This window comes from Petaurus breviceps, unplaced genomic scaffold (genome assembly GCF_028583685.1).
Source record: "Petaurus breviceps papuanus isolate PSGF00001 unplaced genomic scaffold, PetGlider_PUasm1.0 90294, whole genome shotgun sequence".
NCBI lineage: Eukaryota > Metazoa > Chordata > Mammalia > Diprotodontia > Petauridae > Petaurus > Petaurus breviceps.
Genome location: NW_027187208.1, coordinates 1,260,871 through 1,273,950, shown reverse-complemented (window position 1 = coordinate 1,273,950; position 13,080 = coordinate 1,260,871). Strand labels below are relative to the sequence as shown.

The 13,080-nt window shown below is 45.1% G+C and overlaps 1 protein-coding gene across 1 annotated transcript; it reads left to right on the top strand.

Moving 5' to 3' along the window:
* Nucleotides 1-3,450: 3,450 nt before the first annotated feature.
* Nucleotides 3,451-9,984, top strand: CNGA4 (cyclic nucleotide gated channel subunit alpha 4). The gene is made up of 6 exons (XM_069107830.1): nucleotides 3,451-3,545; nucleotides 3,777-3,878; nucleotides 4,071-4,177; nucleotides 4,810-5,455; nucleotides 7,942-8,291; nucleotides 8,738-9,984. Exons 1-6 carry the CDS (start codon nucleotides 3,484-3,486, stop codon nucleotides 9,154-9,156), a joined length of 1,686 nt encoding a protein of 561 aa, XP_068963931.1. The 5' UTR covers nucleotides 3,451-3,483; the 3' UTR covers nucleotides 9,157-9,984.
* Nucleotides 9,985-13,080: the final 3,096 nt, after the last annotated feature.

The following is a 13,080-nucleotide window of genomic DNA, read 5'->3' as shown; positions in this document are numbered from 1 at the left end:
CAACGGCCGGCGTGTGGGGGCGGGGTGGGGGCGGGATGTGCTTGGGAGGCAGGGAGGGATGGAATCTGTTTGGGAAAGGAATTAAGTCCTGACAAGAGACACCTCAGGCCCGCTTCCGGCCCAGCCCTCCGTGTTTACACCTCGACCTGGGTGTTAAGGAGAAAGGCAGGCCTAGAAGACTGTGCAGCCTGCCCTAAGGACTAAGGAATGGAATGGGATGGGCCTGGCTGAGGGCGGGACCTGAGAGATGCTGGGCGGAACCTAGAGTAAGGCAGTAAAAGGGTGGAACCTGAGGGGGTTGGGCCTTCCTAGCCAGAACTTGAAAGAGGCGGAGCCTCCAGAAGGAGACTGGCAGATTGAGGGCGGAGAGTAAATAGGTGGAGCCTGCAAGGGACGGTCCTAACATAGCTGGACCGGGGATTGGGCAGTAGGCGGGGCTTTCTGTGTTTTTTTTCCCCCTTAAACTCTGGGGCAGGGGAGGGCGGAGCCTCAGAGTGGGAGGGGGCAGTAAGGCAGAGTCCCAGACTACCGGTGAGGGAGGGGCAGGGCCCGGTGCGGATCCTCAGGGCAAATCAGGTGTGGGTAGGACTTCGTAGCGCCACCTGGGGTTTCAGCCTCTGGGGCTCAGGCTCCTCTCGCGCTCCGGCTCCAGCGTCTCTGTAACTAAGAGGGAGAGACGCTGGAGTCGGAGACACGGATCACCTGAACAGCCGCGCCGCGTGAGAGCCTAGGGGGCCTTCCCCTTCCCCCCACAATAGCTAGGAGCCTAAGATCCTCCCCTCCCACAGACACCCCCACAATCCTTTCTACTTGTACCCCTTGCAATCTTTCTCCTTCAGCCCACAGAATCATCTTCCCTATTTCAGACTCCCAGAGTCTTACATCGTTCACAATCCCCAGCATCTTATGCCCCCCTCCTAGCATCTTCCCGCCCCCCGCAGAAATCCCAGAAACTTCCATCCTTCACTTCTCCAACAGCTTCTTCCCTTCCTCCTTTACAAGCCCCCAGCACCTACTCCCCCACCAAATCCCAGAATCTTCCTCAGAAATTAATAGCCTCCTCAGGTTCTTATTGATCCCTCCACCCTCTTCCTTTTCCACCCCCTTGACCCACAAAATCTCTCCACATATCACATGACCCACCATGTTCTTCCCCCCCACATACAGATCAATTCTCCCCTCCACAAAGCTATCTGAATCCTCCTCTTGGAGCATCTACATAGCCAATCTTTCTTTACTTCTTTCCCCATCCCCAGAATCCTATTTTCCTAAGAACCTTCTAGAATCTTCCTCTTGCCCACAGAATCCCCCAAACGTCTTTCCCAAGGACCCCCCTCTCAATCTCCTACTCAAAGACTCCCATCTTTCCCTTTATAGAATTTTCTTCTGCATAGAACCCCCTAGAATCAATTCAACAAGCATTTATTAAGTACCTAGTATGTGCCAAGAACTAGGGATATAGAATCAAACATGGGAAGGGAACAAACTTTTTTTTTTTAAGTTCCACTATGTGGTAGGCACTGTGCTAAGCACTATTTCATTTGATCCTCACAACCCTAAGAGGTAGGGGCTATCCCCTTTTTACAGTTGGGAAAACTGAGGCAGGACAGATGTTAAGTGACTTAGAGTCACACAACTAGCAAGTGTCTTGAGGCTAAATTTAAACTCAGATCTTCCAGACCCCCATCCACTCTAACACTCTATCCACTAAGCCACCTAGCTGTCCCTGCCCTCGAAGAGCTAATAACAATCTGCTGGGAGTACTTTCCTTTTTTTACATTCATTATGTTCTTGAGCTTTACAAGTTAGGTATGATGTGAGTGCTCCACTGTTTACACATGAAGAAACTGAAGCTAAGGGACTCAGCTTCAACGCTCTTATCTGCCACACTTCTATGCCTAATAGTGTGGGTAAACTTTCTCTTCCCCACACCCTTCCCCTCCTAAGAATCTTCTTCTTTCAATTAGTCCTTCCTCTTCTTTCTTACAAACTTCACCAGGATTTTCTTTCCCTTCCCCTCTCCAAAACCCTCAAATTTCTCCCTACCCCAGCCCTCTTATATGCAACCCTCCTAAAATTATAAGATCCTGGAAGGGCTTTAGTCATTTAGCCCAGTAGTGTCAAACTCAAGTAGAAAGAGATCCCTAGAGGTCACATATTGACTTAGAAAATCACAAATTAAAATTATCTATTTTGTTATTTTTACTTATTTTGTTACTATACTCAGGTTGTATTCAAGAGTTTTGCAGACCGTGACTTTGACACCTCTGATCTAGTTCAACCCCTTCATTTTACAGATGAAGAAACTGAGGATCAGAGAGACTAAGAGGTTTGTCCATGGTTGCACAGGTAGTAAATAATAGAGCTAGTATTTAATCCAAGTCTCCTTGATCCAAATCTTGCTCTTTCTGCTATGCCACACTGACACATCCCTTCTAGGTACCACATCTTCTCTCTCAGACCTCCCAGACTTCAGAATCTTTCTCTCCCTTCCTAGATCCATCCCAGAATCCTCACGCATAACACCCTGTGAATCTTTCTTACCTTCATATGCTTCCAGTCTTCCTTCCCCCCTTCTTTTGCCTTTTCCAACAATCTTCTTCCCATAAAACCTATTCAGAATTCTCTGCCCCTCATAGATCCTTCTCCAGGATCAACTTCTTCCCTTCCACAACCACTATAAACTGCCCAGAATTCTTCCCCATGTAGTAACTCCCAAAATCATCCTCCCATGTCCTCTATTGATCCTGCTACCCTGGGAATCTTCATCCTCTACCAGAACAACCTACAGGATATTGTTTTCCTCCCTCCTCCCCTTATACCATACCCCCCATAAATTTTCTTTTTCCCACAGGACCTCCACCACTAAGAATTATTTTTGCTCACAGATGCCTCATAATCCTTCCTCCTACAGTTTCCCTAGAATCCCTACTCTCACTGATTCTCTACACTTTTTCTTCCTAGCCTATAATCTTCTTCCTTTTACTGACCTCTAGTATTTTCCTCTTCCCCTCACAGAGGTACTCCCCCTCCCTCATAAGTCCTCAATCATCAGCCTACCCTAACTACAGGTTCCTCAAAATCTTCCCCAGTGATGCTCCCCCTACATACCCTACCACAAAATGTTTCCTGCTCATCAACCCTTCAGAATCCTTTTCCCTCTTCACCAATTCTTCTCATATCTTCTCCCTCACTGATTTCCCTCTCATCCTCATCAACCCCACAGACTATCCTCCTACACTAACTCTGCAGAATTCTCTCCCCGAAAATTGACTTCCCCTCAGAATTCTCCATCCAATGGATGCCACAGAATCATTAGTCTACGTATCCCTCAGAATATCTGTCTCCATTGACCCCACAGAATCTTCCTCAACCACTGGTCCTTCAAAATCATTCTCTTCCTATAGACCTAGTAGAATCTTTCTCATCCCAGAATCATCCTCCTCTCACAGATACCTGTAGCCAGGCCCAAATTCCGGCACCATGAGTCAAGAGTCCAAAGTGAACACCAAAGAGTCATCTCCCCAGGCACCTTCCAAACCCAGGTGAGAGGAGAGGGGACCCTAAGACATGTATGCAGGGGAGGTGAATGTGAAATTTTCTGATAGAACAGAGGAATTAGGAGTATGATGGGAGGGAGGATGCTCAGAGTCCAAATACTCGGGGGATGATAGAATGCAAAAAGGGTTTGTTTCCACTAAGAAGCTGAGCCCTCAGTCCCATAACCTTCTGTTCCTGGGGGTCTTCCTCTAAAACTCCCCTTCTACCACATCCAGGAAGTCAGTGCCTGTCCTGGATCCCTCAGGGGACCAATATTATTGGTGGCTCAACACCATGGTGTTCCCAGTCATGTACAATCTCATAATCCTGGTCTGCAGGTAAGAAGGGCACAGAAGGGCATTTGGCAAGGTCTAATGGTGTGGAGGGGAAAGAAAGGGGCTTTCTTTTGCTGCTTTTGGGAGACTCTGGGGGTGGTCTGGGAGGAATAGAGGGGTTTTCACTGCAAAGGCCCTGGAGCAAAAGCAGCTGCATCCAGGTGCCTCTCAAAATATTCCCACCTTCATCCCCAGAGCCTGCTTCCCTGACCTCCAGCATGGCTACTTGCTGGCCTGGCTGATTCTGGACTATATAAGTGACCTGCTCTACTTAGTGGACATTGTCGTGCACTTCCACACTGGTCAGTGATATCCCAGCCTAGGCTCCCCAAATGCCTTAGAATCCTTGCTGTTTTCCCCCAACCCTTTGATTCCTGTTGAACTCTCCGACCAAACCCTCTATTCCTATGATTCAATTCAACAAACATTTATCAAGCACCTACTATGTGTAAGGCATTGTTCTAGATGTTAGAGATACAAAACTAGGCCCAGGCTTCAAAGAATATACATTCTATTGGAGGGAAGTAGGAGAGGGAGGGAAGTTAAGCCAGCAATAAATAACTTGTGCACAGATTTAAAGTAAATATAAGACAATTTGAGCAGAGAGAGAGCACTAACCATTCAGTGTATTGCGGAAAGCTTCCAGTAGGATTCAGCACCTCAACTGAGATCTGTGGGAAAGTAGGGATGTGAAGAGGCACAGCTACAGAGCGGGGACATTCTAGGCATAGGAGATAATCCCTACAGAGGCATGGTGATGGGATCAAATGTTAAATACTGTGAAAGGCTAAAAAGACCTAGATGACTTCCCCCATTAACCCCACTGAAGCCTGCTGACCCTCAGTCAACCCTGAAAACTTGTACAGGCCCCATTCTGGATCTTTGTTGCATGTCCAATACTGGAGCTAACCCTGCTACCCATTTCTAATCTCAGGGTTCCTGGAGCAGGGTATCTTGGTACTGGACAAGGGCCAGATTTCACAGCGCTATGTGCGGACATCAGGTTTCTTGTTGGATATATTGTCTCTGGTACCCACAGACTTGGCATACTTGCGCTTGGGCCCACATACACCCACACTGAGGCTCAATCGTTTTCTTCGAGTTCCACGCCTTTTTGAGGCCTTTGACCGAACAGAGACACGTACGGCATATCCCAATGCCTTTCGAATTGCCAAACTTATGCTCTATATCTTTGTTGTTATCCACTGGAATAGCTGTCTGTATTTTGCATTGTCACGATACCTGGGCTTTGGGCGTGATGCCTGGGTATACCCTGACCCAGCACAACCGGGCTTTGAACGCCTTCGTCGCCAGTACCTCTATAGTTTCTACTTCTCTACACTCATCCTCACCACTGTGGGTGATACACCTCTGCCAGCCTGTGAGGAGGAGTATCTTTTTATGGTGGGTGACTTCTTACTGGCTGTCATGGGCTTTGCCACCATAATGGGTAGCATGAGCTCAGTCATCTACAATATGAATACAGCTGATGCAGCCTTCTACCCTGACCATGCACTCGTCAAGAAATACATGAAGCTGCAGCATGTCAACCGCCGACTGGAGCGCCGAGTCATTGACTGGTGAGGGTCTAGCTACTGAGATTATGTTGGTGTTAGGGCAAGTGGAGGAGTTTGATGAGTCCAAGAGGACTCAATAACTGTTATCTTATGGGGAGTACTTGCTTGCTGGGGCATGTTAATTGGGAAAGAAGAAGATATAAAGTATCTTTTATTAGTGAGAATTTAGTGCTAGGGAGGCATCAGTGGCAAGAAGATGGGACTCGGGGATGGGGAGCAAAGGTCAATATCATTGACTACTGGAGACATGGTGGCAGGAGTATGGAAGTACAAGGGAAGAAGTGGGAGAGCAGGGAAAACAGGATGCAGAGGGAGGAAGACAGTAGAGGGACTTCTCATGAAAGTGGGAGAGGAAATATCAATCAGGATAACCACTTGTCAGAGAAAGACAGGCAGTGTCACGTAGTAGGAAAAAATATCTCTGGATTTAGAATTAGAGATGCCTGGCTTTAAATCTCAGCTGTGCTAGTTACTTCTAAGATCTTAGAAATAAGGATAAACTTGAATGAGGAACTGAATTATTCTGGATCTCAGTTTCCCTATTTGTAAAAGCAAACTGGACTCAAGTCCCTTCTAACTCTAAATGAAGAGATTTTTATTTAGGAATGGTCTGAACTAGATAACCCTTCTAGCTTTGAGATTTGGGGATTGTGTGATTCAGTCAGTCAGCCAGCATTTGTTAAGCATGTATTATATGTCAGGCAATGTACTAAACACTAGGGACACAAAGAAAGCACCCAGCCAAATCCTTATCCCCAGAGAACTCTAATTCTAATAGAGGAAACAATATGTAAATAATGAGATACATAGGAGATATATACAGAGTAGATGAGAGGGAACATTAGTAGCTGGGAGGACTGAGAAAGACTCTCTGCAGAAGGTGGAATTTAACCTGAGTATTCAAGGAAGCCAGGGGAACTAAGAAGCAGAGGTGAGGAGGCAGACCCTTCCAGGAACAGGGGACAGATATGGCATAGCCATGGCAGTGAGAGATGGGAGTTCCTTTTTCAAGAGGCTACAGGTGGGCCAGTGTTGCTTGATGGTAGAATTCATGAAAGGAAGGAAGGTGTAAGAGGGCTGGAAAGGTAGGAAGGGTGACCCTAAGTGATTTTTCTAAAGCATACAAACTGACTATTCCCCTCCCTACTGTCTTGGTCAGGAAGCTCTCTTGGGTCCCTGTTACCTCCAGGATCTTCTCTACAAAAAGAATCCTACAACCTAGAACTGGAAGGGAACATAGAAATCATGTATATCCCATTAGAACTTGAGTTCCTTGAGGGCCAGAACTTTTTCCCCTTTTTCCTTGTATTCTCAGTGCTTAGTACAATGCCTAGCATAGAGTAAATGCTTAATTAATGCTTGTTGCATTTTATAGATGAAGAGACTGTGGCCCAAGAAGAGAAAGTGATTTGCCAGAGTTCCTACAGATAAGTTAGTAGAGCCAAAATTGGAATAGAGGCTTCTGACTCCAAATCGAGTTCTTCAGCCACATTGAGCTTGTCTTGTACAGGGTCCTTAGACTGTTAGATTCCCAGATTTACATGCCCGTGCAGGTGTGACGCTTCACTTCTTACCTAAACTGAGAGCTTCTTTATTGAAGGCAAGACTCAGCTTTACTCCTGGGAGATGTCAGAAGAACCTGTGCATGGATTAATAATAATACCTGCTGTTGACATAATTCTTTAAAGTTTTCAAAGTGGTATACATAAATTATCTCATTGGGTTGAAGAAAATTGATAACTTATTGACATGCACAAACAGTAAGGCCTCAGGGAAGAGAGGGATTGTTTGAAGAGACTCAGGGTGTTTAACTAAAGAGAATGCTTAGGGGACACATGATTGGTATCTTCAAGTATCTGAAGAGCAGCTGTATTATAGAAGAAAAATCTGACTTGTTCTGCTTGGGAGACTTAGGAGTAATGGATAGAAGATGCAAAGAAGCAGATTTCAGTACTAGGTAAGAAAATGCTTTCTAAAAGTTAAAGCCGACCCAAAAGGAACTTGGTTCCTTGGGAGATGTCAATTTCTATTGCTGGAGGACTTACAGGTGAGGTTGGGTCACACTACCCCACTTGTGGAAGGATTTCCTATCAAGGTATTGGTTAGACTAGAGAAGGTCAGTATATTAGCCTCCACAGTCTGAGATTATGTGATTATTTTTTTTTGAAGGGGGGGAAGGAAGGCAATTGGGGTTAAGTGACTTTCCCAAGGTCACACATCTAGTTAAGTGTCAAGTGTCTGAGGCCAGATTAGAACTCAGGTCCTCCTGACTTCAGGGCTGGTGCTCCATTCACTAGAGAATAGAGATGCCCCTGAGATTATGTGATTATTGAAGGAGCTAGGATGTGATCTGGTCCCCATGAAGGATTAGATAATATTTGGCTAGGCAGAGCATCTGGGCTTGAGCAGAATCAGCAAGATGTGGGTCATGTGGCAGGGAGAAGAGTCCATCTGCCCATGGCCCACCACCACTTCTTTTACCACTCTAGGTACCAACACCTACAGATTAACAAGAAAATGACAAATGAGGTGGCAATTCTGCAGCACCTGCCTGAGCGCCTGCGGGCTGAGGTTGCAGTATCTGTGCACCTGCCCACCCTAAGCCGTGTGCAGATTTTCCAGAACTGTGAGGCCAGCCTCCTGGAGGAGCTCGTACTAAAGTTGCAGCCCCAGACCTATTCACCAGGAGAATATGTATGCCGTAAGGGCGATATAGGCCGAGAAATGTACATCATCCGAGAGGGCCAGTTGGCTGTTGTGGCTGATGATGGTGTTACCCAATATGCAGTGCTGGGTGCTGGGCTTTATTTTGGGGAGATCAGCATCATAAATATCAAAGGTAAGAGAATGGGGGTGGCTCACATGATAGCCTAGGAAAGGGACTCCTCACTCCACCTGGGGTTAAGGATGATAGGAAGGACATCTGGGAAAGAGGCTCATGGCTCAAAGACCTAGGGTGTATTGGGTGGGGGGTTGGTATAGAGACCTAAGGAAGGGACTTGATTCAGTATCTGGAAAGAGGAGAGGAACCAGAGGTGGCCTTTGGAGGGAAGACTGAAGAGGTCTCTTCCAGGTATTTTGGCCAGCAAAACAATGTGTTGAAGAGTCTTTCCTTGGGAACAAGACCAGATAAAAGGCTTTAATGGGTGAAGGGGAGGCCAAACCTTGAGGTAGGGCCTAGAAGAATTAAGGAATCTTAGTTGTGGGGAAAGGACTTTACCTCCCATACACTTACAGCTCCTTGGGTCACTGGACAACTGTGTCCTCCTTGCCATTCTACCACAGGGAATATGTCTGGTAACCGTAGGACTGCAAACATCAAGAGTCTGGGCTATTCAGACCTGTTCTGCTTGAGTAAGGAGGACCTTCGAGAGGTGCTGAGCGAGTACCCACAAGCCCAGGCTGTCATGGAGGAGAAGGGGCGAGAGATCCTGCTCAAGATGAACAAGCTGGATGTTAATGCGGAGGCAGCTGAGATAGCACTGCAGGAGGCTGTGGACCGCCGCTTACGTGGTCTTGATCAGCAGCTAGATGATCTGCAGACCAAGTTTGCCCGCCTCCTGGCTGAACTGGAGTCCAGTGCCCTCAAGATAGCTTATCGCATTGAGCGACTAGAGTGGCAGACCCGTGAGTGGCCAGCTCCTGAGGAGGCTGAGGCAGGGGCTGATGATGAAGGGGATTGTAGAGAGGGACAGGCCTCTTAGGCTCAAGCTTCAAGCACACACACTTTTCGAACACACACATTTATATATTACCCCCTTGACTTCAGCTTTAGCATGACTCCCTGTGACCCTCACCTTTGGATCACACAAACCTGAGAGGAGCCCCAGAGATATAGGGAACCAAATCTATTAATTCTCCATGTCCCAACAACTAGACTACACAAGCATGGAGTAAGAACCTAGTTACTCCCCTTTGCCCAAAGAGAGGAGAGAGATGAAAAACTATATGCTCAACCACTCTATACACTGCCACAAACTTAGTTTCCAAGACATGATCGTTAGCACACAATGAGCCATTGACAATTCTGACAGATGCACAAGTATATGCTAACCTATGGATACACACTGAAGTTTTCACACACATTCATGCCAGTCTTCTCAGTCTCTTGCAGAGATAATCAGTTTTCTTGCAGAAATAATCACAGAGACCAATTTTTGTACATGTGCACATAAACACGTGCACTGTCACATTATACATGCATATACTTTTTTTCAAAATAGGAAAGTATTTACAGCAGAATAGCAAACTAAATAACAAAGGAAAGACAAATAGCTACTTATTCTTAGCCTCCCCATACTTGAAGACATGTAGTCCTCCATAGATAGGTTTCTGCCATGCAAAAAAAGAAAACACTTCCATGAAAAGGCCAAGTCTCATGCATATGTTTTTTCTCAGTCAGACAACCCCAGCATTGTTCAATCTAAGATCTTCATCACTAAGCTTGCCTTCTAGGAAACTCCAGGCTCCCATAAAGGTAACAGAAATGTCATCGAATGCATAATGGCTATGTTGCATCCCAATAAAGTATCTTAAACTTTTCAAGTGTCTTTGGTGGCTCTAGGCCAAAGAAGGGCTTTATGGACAGGGGAGGGTGGGGAAAGACATAGTAGTGGAGTATACCTAGAGGAGGTCTTCTCCCACTCTAAGTCTGAAAAGTGAGGAGATTGAGGTATGAAGACCAGAGGGCATAAAAATTTCTCCAGGCAATCCAATCCAGTAGGTGGAGATAGCACAGAACACAACACTATAGTAAAAGCTTGTAGATGAAACCTTGGTTATCAAAGTTAGCTGTTCCAGCTGCATCCCTTCACTTCTGACCCTTTTGCTCAAAGTCTTCTAGGTCTTGAAGTTTGATATCTCAACGCCAGCACAAAGACCTGCCACTTCAGATGTATGATTTGTATTGTCAGTTGTTCTGACTCTCAACCTTGTCTCTGAGATTCCTGCTGAATACTCATAAGTCTATTAGAGTTTTAGAGCGAACAAGGTATGGAGGATGTTCTATAGAGTTATAAAGACCCTAAAGCACTGGAGTGTTTTTAAGACCAGTGGTGATGATAAAACTGTATTATAGTTCTCATGATGCCTGGTTCTATTCCGGAAAATCAGCCATTTGTTATTTGCCCCCATGTCTTCTGACTTCAAATCCTCCTGTATCCTAACTTGTCCCATTTGACCCACCCTATGTCAGCTCCATTTCCTTGTCTGATCTCTGGTGAAGATTTTCTTTTTTTGGCTTTACCTTTTACTTTCTACTTCCCACCACATCCTGTACTTGCTCTGCCAATACCCTCTTTAAGGTTTCTTCTGACTTCCAGCACCTTTAAGAGAAAAGTATTCTCCTCTCTGGTTCCCCAGATCATATCATGACTGTAGGCTGGCCATAATGACCTGAAAACTTTTTTGACTTTTACTGAATTCTCTTCTAGTTCCTAGTCTCAGAAAATACCATCCCCCGTCCCTTTTCTCCTCATTCTGAGAATAGACTTTGAACTTTTAGAATAAGTGTGAGATTTAGAAGGAATCTTAGAAATTATTTTGTCCCTTCCTAGATAAGGAAATTAAATCCCAAAGAAGCAGACATTTGCTCAAGGTTATAAATAGTGGCAGAGCCAGAACTCTAAAACAAAGTCTTTAAACTCCAAACTCAGTGATCCTTCACCATGTTAACTCACAGGATCTCAAATTTTGAAGGGAATGCATCTTGCTCAACCCATACTTAACCAACAACATGAAAATCAAATTCATTTAGCTAGTGTGAGTAGAGCACTGTCCTAAGGGACTAGGGGAGAAACAAAGCTGCCATCTCAAGGAGCCATCTAGCAAGGGGGATTGTGAACAAGATAGGACAATGGAATATTATATGAAAATGCATTTTTTAGACCAAACCTATGGTTTTAATCTTTCTAGGAATGCAGAGCAGTCATCTGCTCTGCAATTTATAGCTTTAGAGTTGTCTGGAGCACTGAGCAGAAGGGATTTTTCCCAGGGTCTCACAACCAGCACCAGTCAGAGACTTGACAATCTACATCTTCCTGACTCCAAAGCAAGCTCTCATTCTCTTTGCCAGGCTGTCTCCAGATAAAAATCCAGTAAAGAAGAGTGTGGGTTTTATATATAAAATGTCCATTAGAATTACAAAATAAAATGTTGATGGGACATCTATTAGATATAAAAGTTCTCTAAGGACCAGAACTAATTTGTCTTTGTATCTCCAGCACCTAGCAAATAGAGGTACCTAATAAACGTTTGTTGAATTGAATTGCTGAATGTCATTATCAACTGAGGAAAAAGGGGGAAGGCTTCCTGGAGGTGCTAGCAAAAGTTGGTCTTTAAAGGATGGGTCCAACAGGCAAAGATGAAGAGAAAAAATATTCTGGGCATAGAAAACCTCGGTAAAGGCATGGAGGTATGAAAAGATAGTGCATATTTGGGGGGCAGAAGAATTATCTAGTTTGACTATAGCATCAAGGGGATGAGACTAGAAATCCAGTGTGGTACCAGACTCTGGGGGCTCTATATGCATGCAGTGTGGCCCAGGACCAAAACCTTGAGTTTACATGGGCCAGGATAAATCTGAGAGACTTTTCATAATCCTCCTTTTTTGCTTCTAACCCCACTCAGAGTTTCCTCTGGGAATAACAATATTTGCCTAATTTCTAGATCTTTATGAAAAAGAAAAATTTCTCAGCTACCATTCAAATACTTAGTCTAAGAAGATGGTTGTTGGTGGTGGTGGTTATGTTTGTCCTTCATTTTCAAAGAGGACCATGGCATCAGTGAAATGATGACATGACTTGAAGTTGACTTTGATTTGAGTGAGGGAGGGCTGTGCAAGGTGACCAGCCTCACTTTCTCCTCCAGAGCCATCTGGATCCAGTGACCAGATATTCATCAGAATGACTGGAGATGGCTCAGGATTCAATGGGAGACCCTAGCCAAGTCTAAGAAGACATGCAATATTGGATAGGTTTTATTTAACCTGATTTTTAAAATTCAAAGAGCTCATGCCTGAGCCTTTAAACAATCCAGACTATCTATCTCTATCTATTTTCTATCTCTAGTGAATCTACACTTCCTCTCAGTTACTTATGTTGTCTTCCAAATTTCTAGTGCAACATTTCTCTTCAAATTAAAACAAAAAAACATACAAAAGTGAAGGAAACCATTTGCATTCACTAGAGAGTTAATCCCTTTCCATGGACCTTCATAGAACACATAGAGCAGAGGGAAAGACCAGGCCTGAGTTTGCTTTTCCAAATTGAGACTGTGTCCCTTGCTGCTTCTTGGCTTCAGACCATGCTTCTACCAGGAAATCCTCCCCCAAATCCAGGAAACTTGTTCTAGGAACCCCTTCCTCTGGTTCCTGAGAGTCAAACACTTGGTCAAACACTCCTACCTGGGGCCCCACAGTTCCCAGCAGCTCCTGGCTCCCTGGTAGAGCCACTAGCTGTGAAGATTTCCTCCCAGAAAAGAGTCTGTATATGTTCAGTTTTTGTCTGTAACCTCCCAACTCTTTTTCCTCTCTTCCAGCTTTCCAATCTGCCTTTTAAAATGCCAGCTCCACAAGTATAGCCTAGGTGTGTGAATTGGCTGTGAATCATTCAGTCATGTTCAGTGTGGTA